The sequence below is a fragment of the Neofelis nebulosa genome, chromosome 17, assembly GCF_028018385.1.
Source record: "Neofelis nebulosa isolate mNeoNeb1 chromosome 17, mNeoNeb1.pri, whole genome shotgun sequence".
Lineage (NCBI taxonomy): Eukaryota > Metazoa > Chordata > Mammalia > Carnivora > Felidae > Neofelis > Neofelis nebulosa.
The window spans coordinates 60,144,015-60,160,036 of NC_080798.1; the positions used below are offsets into that span (position 1 = coordinate 60,144,015).

General features: G+C 52.4%; 1 protein-coding gene across 4 annotated transcripts in view; it reads right to left on the reverse strand.

Annotated features, from left to right (window-relative positions):
- Positions 1-1,307: 1,307 nt before the first annotated feature.
- Positions 1,308-16,022, reverse strand: part of ZCCHC14 (zinc finger CCHC-type containing 14) — a 58,506-nt gene continuing 43,791 nt past the window's right edge. For 2 of the 4 annotated variants that reach the window (XM_058709134.1, XM_058709133.1), the window contains 9 exons: positions 13,372-13,481; positions 12,630-12,724; positions 12,496-12,550; positions 11,205-11,484; positions 9,430-9,521; positions 8,596-8,723; positions 7,627-7,767; positions 6,058-7,542; positions 1,308-5,444 (listed from right to left, as the gene is read on the reverse strand). In XM_058709134.1, coding sequence (XP_058565117.1) covers positions 5,389-5,444; positions 6,058-7,542; positions 7,627-7,767; positions 8,596-8,723; positions 9,430-9,521; positions 11,205-11,484; positions 12,496-12,550; positions 12,630-12,724; positions 13,372-13,481 — 2,442 coding nt within the window. In that variant the 3' untranslated portion in view covers positions 1,308-5,388. The remainder of the gene's footprint in view (positions 5,445-6,057; positions 7,543-7,626; positions 7,768-8,595; positions 8,724-9,429; positions 9,522-11,204; positions 11,485-12,495; positions 12,551-12,629; positions 12,725-13,371; positions 13,482-16,022) is intronic. The other 2 variants (XR_009256201.1, XM_058709135.1) reach the window with 2 other exon arrangements.

Below are 16,022 nucleotides of genomic sequence, written 5' to 3' on the forward strand. Positions count from 1 at the left end.
ATGGATGTGGGACCCGGGTGTTTTGTGGGAATAAACACTTGGAACCCTGCCACTCTAAATGAAAAAGTACCCCACAGAAGGTGTTGAGTATGCGCCGCCTGGTCGAGAAGACATTTCGTGGTTTACGGGCACCTCGTGCTTCATCAGGGAAAGGTGGTACAGACTGCAGCCAAGCAGTGGCCAGCCCTACGCCCTGGAAAACCTCCACCCATTCCCAGATGGAAGCAGGCACCTCGGAGGTTTGTGGAAGAACCCGGGGAGCGAGCTGAGGAAACGCTCTGCTTCCGCGATTGTGCTGCTCAGGTGCGCACATCCCCCTTCAGAGGCCCCTCTCTCTTCCGAACAGCGAGTCGGGGAGGCTGCCGCCAGCTACAAGGATGGGCCAGTGGTCTCTCCTGACGGGGGCCCTGATGCCCCGAGCCACATGCGCACCTTTCTCTGGGCAGCCTCAGGCCCGACGAGACCAAGAGGCCCTGGGGACCTCTGCTGGGGAGTGTGGCACTGCTCGGGGCAGTGCAGTCCTGGGCCAGCTTGTGCTCACTAGACCGCCACTGTCCCAAACCCAGAGAGGACAGAGCTTTAAATGCCAGGACACGTTCGTGCCGTGTGTAAATCACACGTTTACAAAAGTCTCAAGTATCCTCGACATCTATCTTCCTGCCAATCTTGATTTCTCACGGAACCTCTTTAAACCCCAAATCAAGAGTAACTTCTCTGTTCAAGGCAAGGATGTTTTTAAAAAGTGGGAAATGATAGACAATGGACTTAAGGGGCACCTGGGTAGCTCAGTCAGTTGAGCGTCTGACTCTTGATTTCAGCTCGGGTCATGATCCCAGGGTCGGATTGAGCCCCATGATGGGGTCCACGCTGAGCGTGGAACCTCCTTGGGATTCTTTTGCCCTTGACCCTCTCCCCTGTTCACAAGTTCTCTCTCAAAAAGAAAACCAGTTTTTAGAAAATGGATTTGGGCAGCTGGGTGGCTCGGTTGGGCGTCTGACTCCGGCTCAGGTCATGATCTCACGGTTTGGGAGTTCGAGCCCCGCCTGGGAGCCTGGAGCCTGCCTCGGACTCTGTGTCTCCCTCTTTCTCTCTGCCCCTCGCCCACTCACGGTCTGTCTCTGTCTCAGAAATGAATAAACGTTACAAAACTTATAGAAAAACTTTAAAAAAATTTTTTTAAATGGACTTAAGACCACGTATCTCTTGTCAAATTGAGAAGGCAAGGTTTGACTCCCTCGTTTGGAGATCAAGAACTTCGATTTATTCAAAAAGATGTGTGCTCCATTTTCTATGAAACAAAGGCCTAATAAAATGAAACATTTTTTTTAATTTTTATTTTCAGTACATTAAATTTACTCATAAAAACATTCTAAAAATGTACAATTTTTCCTTTTTAACAAAGTATAATAAAACATAAAAACTTCAAAAACAGAATACTTAACATTTACAATTCAAAATCAAATTAGCAGAATATTAAATATTTACAAAACTATATCTTTTAAAAATATTTATAAAGTTACATGCAATTTGTAGAATTGACATAAAAGAATGGCTCAAAAATGGGAGAATTTTCCTTCATTCCTAAAAAGAAAATCTGTCCAATAGAAGCTGTGAAGATTCTTGAGTACACGAAGTCTTCGGTTTCAGTACCAAAGCCTTCATCCTTGTGCATGTGAGAACTTAATGCATGTGAGGGGCTTGTTACGATACCCGGGACTGACTGAGGACACTGATGACGCACTGAGCTCCCCTCCACCTGGAACAGCGTAGCAAAGTCGACCTTGGGCCTCAACCAGCAAGTGTGTGGTTTCGAGGGTACTGATTAAAGACTTTTTCATTCAGAACCTCGGGACTTTGCAAATTGAGCCTCTTCAGAACCCATGGTTTTAAACGTCACCTGACTCATTCTTTGGGGAGTCGTCTGCACTGTGGAAAGGAGGTGCGCCCGCTCAGGTTCCACAGGCCCATCCTCTGGGAAAGACACGGCTTCCCTTACCATCCTTAAGACTCAATTCGTACGCCATCAGTAACCAGTATGTAAAACTAGCAAGGCATCAAATAACCCACCACAGAAGCAGGAAGAGTACAAAATGACAAGGAGTGAGGAGGGTGCAACCTGATTCCACTGGGCGAGCGCTCTCCAGGGACACTGGAGTGGGCCCAGAGCAAGCCTCTCGGTCAGATCCCGATTGATCAGATCTGCCGGTGCTCCCACCGGGCCGCGTGTGTGACGCTGGGCTGAGCTGCCGCCCCGCACCTCCGCACACAGCGTAGTGCAAACTAGCTACAGTGACTTCTAAACAGTGAATTAAAACACCGAACCTACTAGCTACCATATTCACAAGCTGACTCCTGTGATCTTCTGGAGATTACAGATGATGCTGGTTGGTTTTTTCAAAATACCCAATCACGTACCTGCTTTGAAGAAAATAATTTTGTCTTTATTGTAAGTGCTAGCTCCCATTTCCTCAGTGCTCTTTAGCAATTACGAGTTTTAACATTTAAACACTTTCCAATTTTCAGTACTTTTGAAATAAAAATTAGAAAAGAAGGTAGAAAATTGGATGTTTGGCTAAAAAAAAAAAAATTTAAATAGTTGTTTTACCTCGACATTGTATTCTACTTCAATCTGTACATTCCACTTCCCCCATTCTTGAAGACAAAAAAATGGGGTGACAAACTTTGATATGCGATAGACCACACACAGCCAAGTGGCCATGCCACACCTACCTGGTTGCTACAGCATTTGGAAACTGAGCCCATGGTTTCACGAAAATGACTACGTAGTTGAAAGGGTCAGTCGGATCTGTGTTTCTAAGAAGATGAGGACATCTGAGGAAATGCAAAACGCTCTTTAGGCTTAACGACTTTGGTTGCTTTTGGAGAGAAATTCATCGGAGATAATACTGCCAGCAAACATTCCCAAGTCCAAGTATGGAAATTCACTTGGGGAGAGATCGCACAGATCGGCAGCTGAATGCTTTATGTCCCGTGTATGTCACATTTACGTTTCACAATTCTCACCTTGGAATGGCCTCACTGGAGACATCACACCGCACATGCACTTCCAAAGACAACTGGGGATTTTTCTAAGACCTTTGATGACTGGAACACAGCCGCACAATGTCTGGACTCATTTACCTCAATTTGAATGTCATACTTCAAATCAAAGATCTTGTTTCAACTTCTTGTTATATGGAACGCTAACTTCTAATATTTATCAAAATAGTCCTAAGGGTAACAACAGACACTTTCATTCCCCAATACTGACCACTAAAACAAAAACCCTAAATATGATTTTTTTTCCTCTTGTTATGAGACAGTTTTCAACAATTTCACCGTGTTGAAATAGGATTTATTTAAAATATTTCTTTTTTTTTTTTTTTAAAAAAAACCAAAAAATTTAAAAGTTTGGCTTTCAGCACATGTCCAGGCCACCATAACGGCCTTCAGAAATATTAAAATCGTAAACATCAGTGGACACTCCCAAGTCTTCCTCTAACATCATATGACAAGTTCCAGGCTCGTACTCTTTAAGGCAAAGTTGTGTCAGTTCTCGTTATTTTGACATTTTGTAGTGTTTACAATTAAGAGATCAATGTCACATTCCCCCAAAAAAGTTGCCGTAAGCATCACCATTGCTTCAAAACCGTACGTAATACTGTGCACTGGGAAGAGAGACGCGTACAGAGGTCTGTCCATTCTGCATTGCATAGAAATGAAACTCTACTAAAATAAAACGCTAAAAAACTACTAAAAGCCTTTCATTAAAAAATGTAACAACTCTGCTTTAGTTTCTCTGCAGCCAGGAAACGGATCATAAAATTTGAAGCCTCACATCACAGTGCCTCAAATTCTAGGGTATTCTTTTGATTTACACCAATTCGGCATGAGGCTGATTGTCCCATTTTAAGAACGGTCTGAGTATTAGGATTTTTTTTTTTTTTTTTTTTTAATATATACTCCACTGCAAAATCCCTGGGCAAGGCCTAACCAATCAGTATTTTAATATGGAAGGCTTTAGTGTTTAAAGTAATATCGTTATTTGAGCAGAAAACTCCCTTTAGCTTTGAAGATTTAAGTCCCTACATTTCAGACCAAGCAACTTTCATTGCAATGGGGTGACACCGAGAGCTGTGTGGGGAGGATTTCTTTCCCACATTGGATAAAACCACACTTGTGCAGATCTTGTGGCTCTGTCCTGTTGGTGCGGCCTCTTTCAGAGTCTTACCACTTTCTCTTGTAGTTTTCCAGGTAACTTCTCACGGAACCAACCATTAATACACAGCCTAATACAAAAGAAGTTGACAGGAGAACGTTTCAAATCTTTTGCTCCTAAGTTACAGGACTGTATCATTGTTGAAATGTCTGTCTCCAGTGTGAATCCGTTAGCAGTCAGCCTTGGGGGCCTCGGGAGATCCGTGTGACATAAAAGAACTTGCCAACTTTGCTAAGGGTGTCGTAGCGTCCCTCGGAGCCAGCCCACGAAGGCCGGGCGGTTACCATGTCCCTGCGAGAGCTCCGTCGCGGTGGGAGACGACCAAGACTCCACGCTACTGACGGGCTGGGGAGGAAGGATTCTCAAAGCTCTGACAACTAGGGATTCTCTGGGACTTGGACCCTTAAGATAGTAAGTTGTTGCGAGTAACTATTTCTATTTAATAATGTAGTTTAAATGTATTCGCAGAAAAAAAAAAAAAAAGGAAAAGAAAAACCTGAAACTGCTGCAAGTGTTTTAAGGAGGGAAGGAGACGCTGACATCTTTGTCGTGTACCAAGTCACGCGGCCTGCTGGTGCCAACTCCTTAAACGCAGATTCTCCGAGTGTCTTGCACTGACTGGTCTCAGGGAGTCTGTCTCCCAAAACCGCAGAGACTGGCATCAGTTTACATTCTTCTGTAGTGCAATCCTTAAAAAGCCCAGAGAGATTAGTGTCTAACCACTCAAGGAACAGAACAAAACAAAAACAGAACAAAACAGAGGCGACATTTTCCCTCACCCAGGGGTGACCAGAGTCCGACTGGTGGAACGCCACGCAGGGAACTCCGACCCTCAGTACTCGAGTCCGATCTTGCGTAGCTGCCCTGGAATTACATGTGAGCCTGGAAGGACCGAGGATGGCGATGCTCCTCGGGAGACGGAGGTCTCTGCATCGCGACCACGGTGGAGGCGCCGACCAGGCGAGTCCTGACGTCAAGCTCCAATCTAGGATTTTGGCAATAAAACTGAGTTTGATGCACTCCTACACTAGGTTTTCTATCCAGTCTAGTAAAGTAAAGCACCTTTGGATTAAAAATATTAAGCTCAACAGCAACTAGACTTCTCGGTCTTGTATTTAATTTCCTTATGTCTCCATGGCTTAATAGTGTTCTGTTGCCAGAGGAAAATATCAGTCTGTGGAGTCCAGACTTTCTGCTGGAGGGGCATATTTCAACCTAAAAGTACCTAGAAGTGGGGGGGGAGGGAGGGGGAAAGAGATCAAATTTGAATCACTGCACAGTTAGCACAAACAACCAAGCCGTCCAGAGCTCTTTCTGGAGGTACTGCTCAAGATGCGGTGCTAGATACCTGGACCACCTCTTCTCCCCACCCCCGAAACTAGACTCCACGAGTGCATCAGCGCAGACCAGGGGTCCCCTGGCTGGTCACCAGCCCAGTCCTCTGTTGACCGGGAGCCGGGACGGGGCAAGGGGTGGCCTGACCGGCACCACAGGCCTAGGACCTGCAGTATCTAGACTCACACGCCACACCCTCGGTTATCAGCTCGACCCTGAATCCCCCCTCCGTGCTCCCCTCCGCCGCATGGCAGGAAATCCCACCGGGCCCGACGACCCGTCCCCAGCCAGCTAGGCCCTTCGAGAAGAAGGAGCAGGCTGGAATCAACAGTCTCAAAGACAAAGTAACCCTTCCAGGGGCTTCACGGCCTATGGAGAATCCCATGCTTCTCCAAAGAGCATTTGAAACATTAGTGTTCGCTTCCAAAAACAAGCCTGCAAGATTCCCTAAGGAGTAAGCCCTCGGGGGCGGCTCAGTCCGCCCCGAGGCCGCCCGCCTTTACCTTGCCGATTGAAGTCCATGGACGGCTGCTTGCAGTCCTGAGCGCGGTGCCCCGTGGCCCCGCAGTTGTAACACGACAAGTTGCCACTCTTCTTATGGCCCGGGCCGCCGCCGCCGCCGCCACCGCCGCCGCCGCCGCCGCCCACCAGCCCCGGCGCCTGGTACACGCCCGCCGCGCCCGCCATGAAGCTCTGCACGGGCGGCACGGCGAAGGCCGACTGGCCGCCCAGCACGGGCTCGGGGGGCACGCCGCCGCCATAGGGCGAGTGCACCACGGGGAAGGCGCCGCCGCCGTACTGCTGGGCGCCCACGTAGCCGCTGCCGCACACGGGGCTGAAGGGCAGGAAGGGGAAGGGGAAGACGGACGGCCCCGAGAACGGGTGCTGGAAGTAGTTGGCGTAGCTGACGGTCAGGCCGCTGGAGCCGCAGCTGCCGCTGCACCCGCACGACGTGCACACGACGCAGCCCGGGGGCGGCGCGGGCGCGGGCTGCTGGGGCGCCGACTGCTGCTGATGGTGGTGGTGGTGGTGGTGGTTCTGGGCGGAGGCGGGAATGTTCCCGGGGGAGCCGGAGCCGCCGCCGCCGCTGTAGAAACTGCTTTCGGGGGCCGAGGAGAGTGCGGGGCTGGAGCTGGGGGCCGGGCAGCTGGGCACGGTGGCCATGCTGGCGAAGGACGTGGAGGGGTGGCTGCTGGAGGAGGCAGTGTTGCTGTTCGCACAGAAGCCGCCCTGCAGGGGCCCCACGGGCACACTGCTCATCGCAGAGAAGGCAGCTTTGGTGTTGGCGGTGTACAGGGCAGTCCGGGGGTTTATTATTGCAGGGGGCACGCTTATTTGCACGTTATTAGAACAGGGAGTTTGCCCGGAAATGGCAGAATCCGCGGGGACGGATGAAGACACCAGGAGTTTGATGGGGGGCCGGGCCACGTGGAAGACGGTGCTGGACGTGCCCGCAGCAGCGGTGCTGGTCTCCCCGCCCGGGGCGGGCTGCGGGGCCGGCTTCAGGACTCTGTCCAGCGCGGACGTGTGCACGACTTTGGCACGGGGACCAAAGGAGACGGTGGGTGACACGGCGCTGCTCTCGGCAAGCGCGGAGAGGACCTGCAGAGGCTGCTGGGGGCCAGGCGTGGGGGCCGCGTCGATCACAGCGTGGCCGAAGTTCTTGTCCACTTTGATGCCGCCTCTTGGTCCCGAGAGCTTACCCCGTTCTTCGAGAGACAGCAGCGAGTGCACGGAAGGCGGGAGGAGCTTCATGTCCGCGCCCCCCCTCTCCGACTTGTGCACAGAATTCAGCATCCGGATGGGCGCCAGGTGTGAGGCCGCAGCCATCATCTGGGGGGGCAGGGCGTGGTGACCCGATGGACTGGAGCCCGCCTCGTTCTGCACGGGGAGAACCTGGGCCGTGGGCCTGGCAGAGCTTGAAGCGAAGTGGTTCAGGAGCATGACGGGCTTCTCCTTGTCCGAGCCCTCCAAGTGAATCTCCACACCTAGAGACGGGGACAGAGCGGTCAGCGCGCCGCCCCGGGCCAGCGCAGGGCCAGCAGAGCGCTCGGCACGCCGGGCGTCCTTACGTCTGTCGTTCTCCTCGGCGCTGTCTGAGCTCTCTTCCCGGGCCTGCACCCCCATCGGGCTGGGCGAGGAGCTGGAGCACTCGGAGGAGCTGCCTTCCCGGGCCGTCTGGTGAGGGGGCTGCTCCACTTCCACCCGCAGCGCTGCGGAAAAGGGGGGCCCACACGGGTCGCGCCGGCCGGCGGCTGTCACACCCTCCCCGCCGCCCTCCACGCACACCCGTCGCGCTGCCCCCGTGAGGCGGGTGCCGTCACCCCCACTCCAGACAGGACCCTGGCGTTCGGAGAACACAGCCTGCCGAGGGCCCACAGCGAGTTACCCGCAGATGTGTGCGTGGGGCTGGGGGCCGCCGTGCCTCCCTACTCAAACAGCTGAGAAGGGAGAAGGGTCCCCCGGCCACCACGGTGCCACGTTAAGTGAGATCCAAAACACCGGGGGACACCCGGCACCCTGTTTTACAAGACCAAGGGACGTGACAACTTTGTAGTCAAATAACCACTTAAAAGCCACACAGGCATGTTTTTCTTCTTGGCTGTTACTGTCCATACGAGGGGCGGCCATCACAGGCGTCCTCCACCCCGTCTGAAGAGGTCCCCCGAGAGGGAGGCTGCGGTCAGGCAGGCTGGGCAGTTCGGGCCAAGGACCTAATAAACATGACCTCTCTGCACCCGCCTGGGGAAGAAGAGTATCTTCATCTCTTTTGGGGATTTCCTTCTCTTTCCCTCTTGCCAGGTAGGGCTCCACTTCGTTTGCCCCAACACCTTCAGGCGAGCCTCCAGCTTCGAGCCCAGATGTCCCTTCTATTTTCTAACGGTGGAGACGGTAAAAGCCAAGATAATGAGAAGGAACTGTATAGACTAAAATCATGCAAATGGCAATAGGCTGGGGTCTGTGATCTCATGATTCTCAAAAGGAAGGGCCCGAGATCTTGCATCACGGCCACCCGCGCCCATCCGTCCGTCCACACCTACCTGCAGCGTGGGCGCCTCGCACGGTCTGCACGGGACCCACGTGGCTGGTCGGGGGGACGCGAGCCACTCCGCTGCCGGTGACCGGGGGTGGAGCTGCAGGGTTCAGGCACCGTTTCTCTGACTTCTCCCTGTGTGGCAAGAAAGGGTGCGAGCAAGTGAGCGCTCAGGTCCTCTGCGGAGGAACTGCTTTCGTGCAGATTCCTTACAGGGGCGACTGCCCTGCACATGTCCCCAGGGGTGGAAAACGAGGCACTGTGGCTGGTCAGATTCATTGCCAAGGGCCTTGCCTGGCACACCAAAACCACATCTGTAGAATTTTAAAAGCATTAATGAAGCTTTGATAAGCAATCAAAATAATCCAATCAATGGCATTTAACTGGAAGTGCTGGTGCCTGTTCAGCGTAGAGGCCGCTTTTAGGAAAATAGGCTTGGGCGATGTAATGTGGATCGAAGACAGCCAGGCCCGGACCCACCCCGAAATATCCACTGGCCCTAACTGACCAGCGTGCTCCTTACAACCAGGCACAGTTAGCAAAAATGGGAGAATTCCAGGCATCTCCGTCCTTCCTCATCTTCCACCTTTAGGAAGAGCCCCCTCCCCCACCGCCTCTTGGCAGACAGTCTCTCCTCTGCTGTCCTGCCCCTGCTCCCTGGTGCATTCAGTAGACTTCTATCTCCTTTGTTCTGCCTCAGGTGAATTCTTTCAACGCCTAGGTTTCCACCTGATCGTCATCCCACATTCGGGGGCCCCCATCTGATCAGGAGACACCCCCCCCCCCGCCCCGTATGTTAGAAATGAAAATAAACACACACATTCTGCAGCTGCACACTTACTTCTCCAGCTCTAGCTGAGTCTTGAGTTTTTTCTTTGCTCCCATGGTGAGGGATTCAAATTTATTTAGATCTTCCTCAGTAAGGCTCAGAAACTTCCATAGAAGAAAGAAATTACAAAGTTATTGAGAATCAACTTTGAAAACAAAGAACCTGAGACATAACTTAATAAATGCATTCTACCAGTAGGATAGGTAAACGGATCAAACCTAACTGGACAACGAAAGCCTTGGGAACATGAGGTCACTTGCTAAATGATATGGTGTCCCTTGTTCAAAATACGAAACGGTCACTCTACACATGAGGCTCACAGGCCGTGTCCCCCAGGCCCTCCGCTCGCCGCCTGCAGAAGCCGGGGCACCTGGAAGGTCCACGACAGGCAAGTAAAGAAAATGCCCTCAGTTTCCACTTCTACAGAGACTGGACCGGTGGAAGTGTCCCCCTCCTGTCCTGGGATCTACCCCCTCAAATGCAAGCCATTTATTCTCCTGCGGACAGGGACTGTTCTTTTAACAGCACTTTTGTCTCAAACGCCACCACTTTAGGGACAAAGCCACTTTGTCCTGAAGCAAGTGATCCAGAAGAGCAGAGCAGATGTCATCTGAATCGAATGGCTAGCTAACCGGAGGTCTGACACCAAGAAAACACGACACTCTGGTTCCGTAATGTCACTGGTGATGTTTATGGCTAAAATTCAACTCCTACATTGTAACATTTTAAATTGACCATGAGGCAAGGCTGGCAAAATGTGGTTTTCCAGAGTTATGAATCGTAAGCCAAGGGTATTACAAATACAGCAAAATCTTGGTTTGTGAGCATAATTCATTCCAGAAACATGCTTGTAATCAAAGTACTCATATCCAAGCGAATTTCAATAACCACTGGCTCAGTTGTGATCACGTGACGTTCAGCATCATGTACGACTCATAATGCAAGACATTGCTCGTTTATCAAGTTAAAATTTATTAGAAATGTTTGCTCGTCTTGCCAAACACTTGCAGAACAGGAACAAGTTACTCGCAATCCCAGGTTTTACTGTATGCTTAAGAGCCGTCTTTTATTAGGTACTAAAAGCTTGATTTCTAGGTTCAATTGCAGATTTTTGGACACATGAAATTTTTACATAGGTAAAAGCACCGAGTGCCTGCACCCAGCAGGGGGAGTCAGTTCAAACACTGCTACAGACCTCATTTAGTTTTATCGCCAAGACACCAAGACTTAAGAAACTTCAGAATCTTCTAGAACGAGAAAATGCTCACCAAAATTCTCTATTGTAAAAAATTATCCCTATGTAGAACTGCTTGAAAGACACAAAACTGATCTATTCCTTTTGGTTCTATGACACTCAATCGAGCCAGAGCATCAGTGGGTCGTTCCCTTGGGTCCAAGCGTTCGGGACCCCTGTAAAATGGGCCCTTCCTGCACCGGAAGGGAGCGTGCGCACGAGAAATTCCCCATTCCTGCCGACGGCAGGGATGCTGGGGGATACGATGTCCTTCAAATTGCACGGAGTATCTAACCTGCGGAGACCACAGTTGGCTTTAAAAAAACATGTTTACAACCAGTCCTGTTCCAGTTTGTGCTTTGGCTGCAGGGAGACTTCAAATCCAAACCCACCACCCCCCTCCAGTGAGCGTGCAGGACTTGGGGCACACACCCGTGGGTGTCAAATACCAGGCCGTGTGACTTCCACAGCATGGATGGCACAGACACCCAACTCGAGCCCGCTAGGAACGAGCTCAGAGGAAGACTACGTTGCCCGTGGGGCAGCCACGTACCTTCTCCATCGTGAGCTGTTTGAAGACGGGGTAATACTTGTGCAAGCGCAGTTTCCTCAGCCAGTCCAAGATCCCATTCTGCTCCTGGGTCTGAGGGGTCTGCAGACTGGAGGGCATCAGGATGGCGGGCGACGTGTCCATCTGGGCCCGGTAGGCCAGGGCTGAGCCGGCACCCCCCGCGTGGGAGCAGTGGGGCAAGGCGGCCGCGCTGGCCGAGTGCTGCATGTGGTGCTGGGCGCCGCTCTGAGAGGAGGGGATGCCGGCCACGCCACACACGGGCCTGTGGGGACAGCAGACAGGTGGTTGCTGCCGCGGACGAGAGAGAGGGGCACGGGGGCCAGCTCCGACAGGCTGGACTGCACGGGAGGCCCAGCCCCTGCCGACATCAAGAGCCCCTTTTTGCCGCCGCCCCTCCCCGACACCACCACCCGGAAGGCGTCCGTAGCTGTGCACACGTACACATATGTGCACACGCTTCTGTACCTGTAGGGTGTGCGTGAGTACACGCATCTGTGCATAGACAGGTGCATTCGTATGCTCACGCGAGAGCATATGCACACGTATGCGTGTTCGTGTGTGTCACCGCCAGACTTTTGGTTTCACTGTCTCATTTGTTACTTCTGTCATACGTGACAGAACGGACTCCTACACCTTTAGCAACGGAATGCGTGTTTTCTGGCCGAGTCCCAGCAGCGGGCTGAGAGGAGCGCTCTGCATTCGGCTTTCTGCCCTGGCCCCATTCACACCAGACCGCAAATCCACACGTGTATCGCGTGCTCCCTCTGTGCCACGCGGAGGGGAAGAGGGCAGCACTTCCACGGGCCTCGTTACCTGACGGCATCGTCACACCATCCGTGCGCCTGTGTGACTGTGCCACGGGCCCATTTTAATGGCCTCTTTGTCCCCTGAGCACTGCGACGGTTGCTGTCGGGCCTCGTGCTGACAGAGGACCCTTGGAGCGCGGGCTGCGCCACCTCACGGCCACCATCGCTCCCTGGTTGCTTATAAAAAGGAAGATTCCCTGAAATTCTGGCTTCCTAGAATGTGCGGGGCCCGGAGACTGGCATTTGCGGTAAAGGGTCCTTGTGAATTCCAGCTCCAGTAGGCTCAGAAAACCACTTGCTTCTCCGTGTGGAGAAGTCATAAACCAGAGCATCTGTATCCAATCCTCTCACAGCATTACTCGAGACCGACTCCAAAAATGACTTCACTCTGGGAACAAGTCTTTACACATCATCAGCAGAAGCTCCACCCTGACCTGAAACGTGCTGGTTACCCAGGAACGTCTCACCTTCCAGACACGCCCATCACGGTGCCCACTTTGGAAAGGGAAGGGGTGCCGGGACCTGTAAGTTACAATAAATGTCAGAAAGTGCACACACAATGAAACGATTTTGTGTATTTAATCACATTTCACAAACTCACTTGGACTTTGAAGCTGTTGGGTGGGAGATGAAGTGCTGAAAAATTTCTTAATGTGGTCATTTTTCAATACATGAGAAGGTAATGAAGTCAAATACCTAAAAATTAAACAAAGTGCTTCTATCAGCATTAAGGTGGTATTCCCAAAAACTCACTGGGAGACAAATTTTAATTTCCAATGAAGAGAAACACACACTAGAGTGAGGTGAACAAAAGCACCACAACCCGGACTCTTTCTGCTTCAATTCAGCTGGACCCCTGTTACGACTCTTACCACCCCCGGGGCCACCTCCGTCACAGGGGCTGGGTCTCTGGGCCCGGACCCAGGCAACAGGCCTGCCCGCTCCGCACACTGACCAAGCCAGGGCGCGCTCTGCGGCTGGGGGACGCTGGCCGGGGGACTTCATCGGGCCCTGTTTTGCCCCGCAACAGTCTCAACTTTCCACTATGGGACCTCATTTCATCAAACTGTCAAAATCACACTAAACGGTGACATATACTATGAAATTCCTTTACTCGTATCTTCAAAAGCATGCCTTTAAACTCTCTGTAAGGGAGGAAAATCCATGGAGGCGAAACAGAGACCCAGACTGCTGAACACAACATGTCCCCTCAAGAGCTGCTGGGGTGACCACGAGGCTCAGGTGTGCACTTGCCCAGCCCTGGCCACGCCACAAGGCCCACGGGCAGGTACCACGGGGCAGCACCCCTGGCCCGCGGGTGCAGGGGCACAGTGGCGCATTACCTCAGGTCTGCTTCCAGATCCATGTGGCTTCGCTCTACGTAAAAGGAATCTGGGCCAGCCAAGCAAGGAATGAATTTCTCCAGATTTTCTTCAGGGTACAGCTGAGGTAACTGAAAGAGACAGAAAAGCATCGGAGGTCTGTCAAAATTCACTTGACACGGGAACCCCTGCGGTTGAGAACTGGGGAGGTCCTGGGTGCTGACATCTGTGGGACACTACAGCCCACCCTTGTCTCAGCTCTCTGGGATTTTACTTCCACTCGGGATGGGAAAGCCACAAGAGAACATCGCTCCCACCACAGCTTCAGGAAAAAGCTTGGTCATCTACACAATCTCCTTCCCGTGAGCCCATCAGAGAACTAAGTTGCAAGGTCACTATGTGAACTGAATTTCAAGAGGGACCTGCCCCTCCAAGGAGAGACAAAACACATGACCCATCTCTGTGGCAGAGCACAAGGAAGAGGGGGCCACCACGCCAGCAGGCAGAAGAGGTCAGAAGACGGGACACTTCCCGCGGGCTGAGTGTGGGCCAAACATCAGTCAGGCGAGAGCCCCAGACACCAGGGGAGTGTGCCCTCCTTCCCAAGCTTGCTTCCACAGGAGACTGGAGAGAGTCCCCAGGGTGGCAGAGGTGGGGGCTGGCTACCCCTGGGGGCCTGGCAGGAACCCCCAATGCCTCTCCCTGGAGCCTTCTCTAAATCCGAGACAAAAGCCCTTAAGCCTTAGGGATGAGGCGGAAGCAATACCCTCCTGCCTCTACAGGAGGGGAGGGAGTCTGCTTGGCATGAGGCCACAGGCAGAGACGCCCTGCTTCTGGGGGGGAAGGTAGTACGCACACGACCCTCTGGCCCTGACGAAAAAGCAAAAACCCTCTTGGGCAGAGGATGCTACGTACGCCAGGACAAAGCCGGGATCAGCCACTGTTGGGGAAGAAAGGGGCAGGGATGCCGAGAAAGCCCCCCAGGGCCCCGTGCCTGGGACTGAGGCCGGACCAAGGGGATGGAGAACACCTCACCCCTACGTCTGTTACCAAGCAACAAGTGACCACAGTCTCCCCTCTGGGCCATGGACACAGAGGACTACTGAGGGCTAAGAATGAAGTCGGACCACTGACAGGAACCTCTGACACTGCACGCCCCTCCCCCAGCTCCAGGTGCAGTGAGGGACCAGAAGCCCGCAGGGTACACAAGCCCGCAGCAGCAATAAAACCCAAACCCAGCTCAACTCCTGACTGGACCAATGCGAGGACCCCCCCAAGGGCCTGAGAGCAGCGGCAGGGCGCCCATTCCCAAGCAGATACATGGCTTCCCTCGGTTTCTACATTTTCTAAGCACGATATCTATCATTCAGTCAAAAATTGCAAGATACAGGGGGGAAAAAATAAGAGGGAAAAAAAAAACTATGGTCAAGCTAATCATCAGAGCCAGACTCAGAGATAACCCAGATGCTGGAACTATCAGACAGGATTACAAAATAACCATGATTAACATACTGAAGGATTTAGTGAGAACACAGACAACACACATGAACAAACGGGAAATCACAGCAGAGAGATGGAAACTTGAGTAGAAGACGTGTCAAACAGAAAAGCTAGAAGAAACAAAAAAAAACCCAGGGAAACAGAAAACCACGGTCCCAGAGATGAAGAACTCGGCACGTTAACTAGCCTCAGGAGCAGCCTGGGCAGAGGTGAGGAGAAGCCCCAGGGAACTTGAAAACAGGGCAACAGAAACCGTCCAACCGAAACACACAGCGGAAAGAGCAAGAAAAACAAACAGAGCACCCAAGGGCTGTGGACAATGTCCAAGGTCCAGGTGCATGGAGCGGACATCCCAGGGCCAGAGAAAGGATGGGGCAGAAGAAACATGTGAAGAGATCATGGGTGAGAATCCTCCAGAATTAACAAAAGGCAATAAACCAGATCCCCAAGGAGGCCAGGGAGCCCCAAGTCCAGCAGACAAGCAGCACTGCGCCCACCCAGCGGGTCCAAGTTCCCGCCTGCATCACCACAGGCCAGAGCGATGGATTTCGTACCAATCGAGAGGCCAGGCACACAGGAGAGGAAATGTAGCGTTCTCAGCGTGACAGAGGAAAGTGCATCCAGGGGGAGGGGCAGTGATCCCAGAAAGCATGGCTCACAGGCCAGGAGGAAAGGCGCCAGCGAACAACTTCTGTCTGAGCTTTTAAGACAGGACCCATCGCCTGGATTTTCTCCTACAGGATTACGTCCTTGACTTTATAGCGAAACACGTAACACTCGCTTTGGAGACACCTTACATACGTCACTCCATGAAATAAGGGGACTCATTAAGATGCACCTGCTTTGGCTAAAGACAGAGGTTCACCACTCTGACCCGGGCCAGTGGACTCCGAACACGTATCAGCCATAAAGGCACGCACGTGCCTACGTATGTACACATGTCAAGTGGCATTTAGTTAGTACTGGAACCTTTTGTTCAGGTGACAGCTGTTGAAACAACTGGAAAATCCAGTATGTACGACAGACCCAGGTGGAACCAGGTGGAGTGTCTCTGAGCCTCCGCTGCAGAGTAACCACACCACACACCCCTCAGCCGCCCGTGCAGGCCGCAGCGTCCTGCGCCTTCGTGCCCTCCACAACTGCAGGGAGATCGGATCGCGGCACCGGGGACC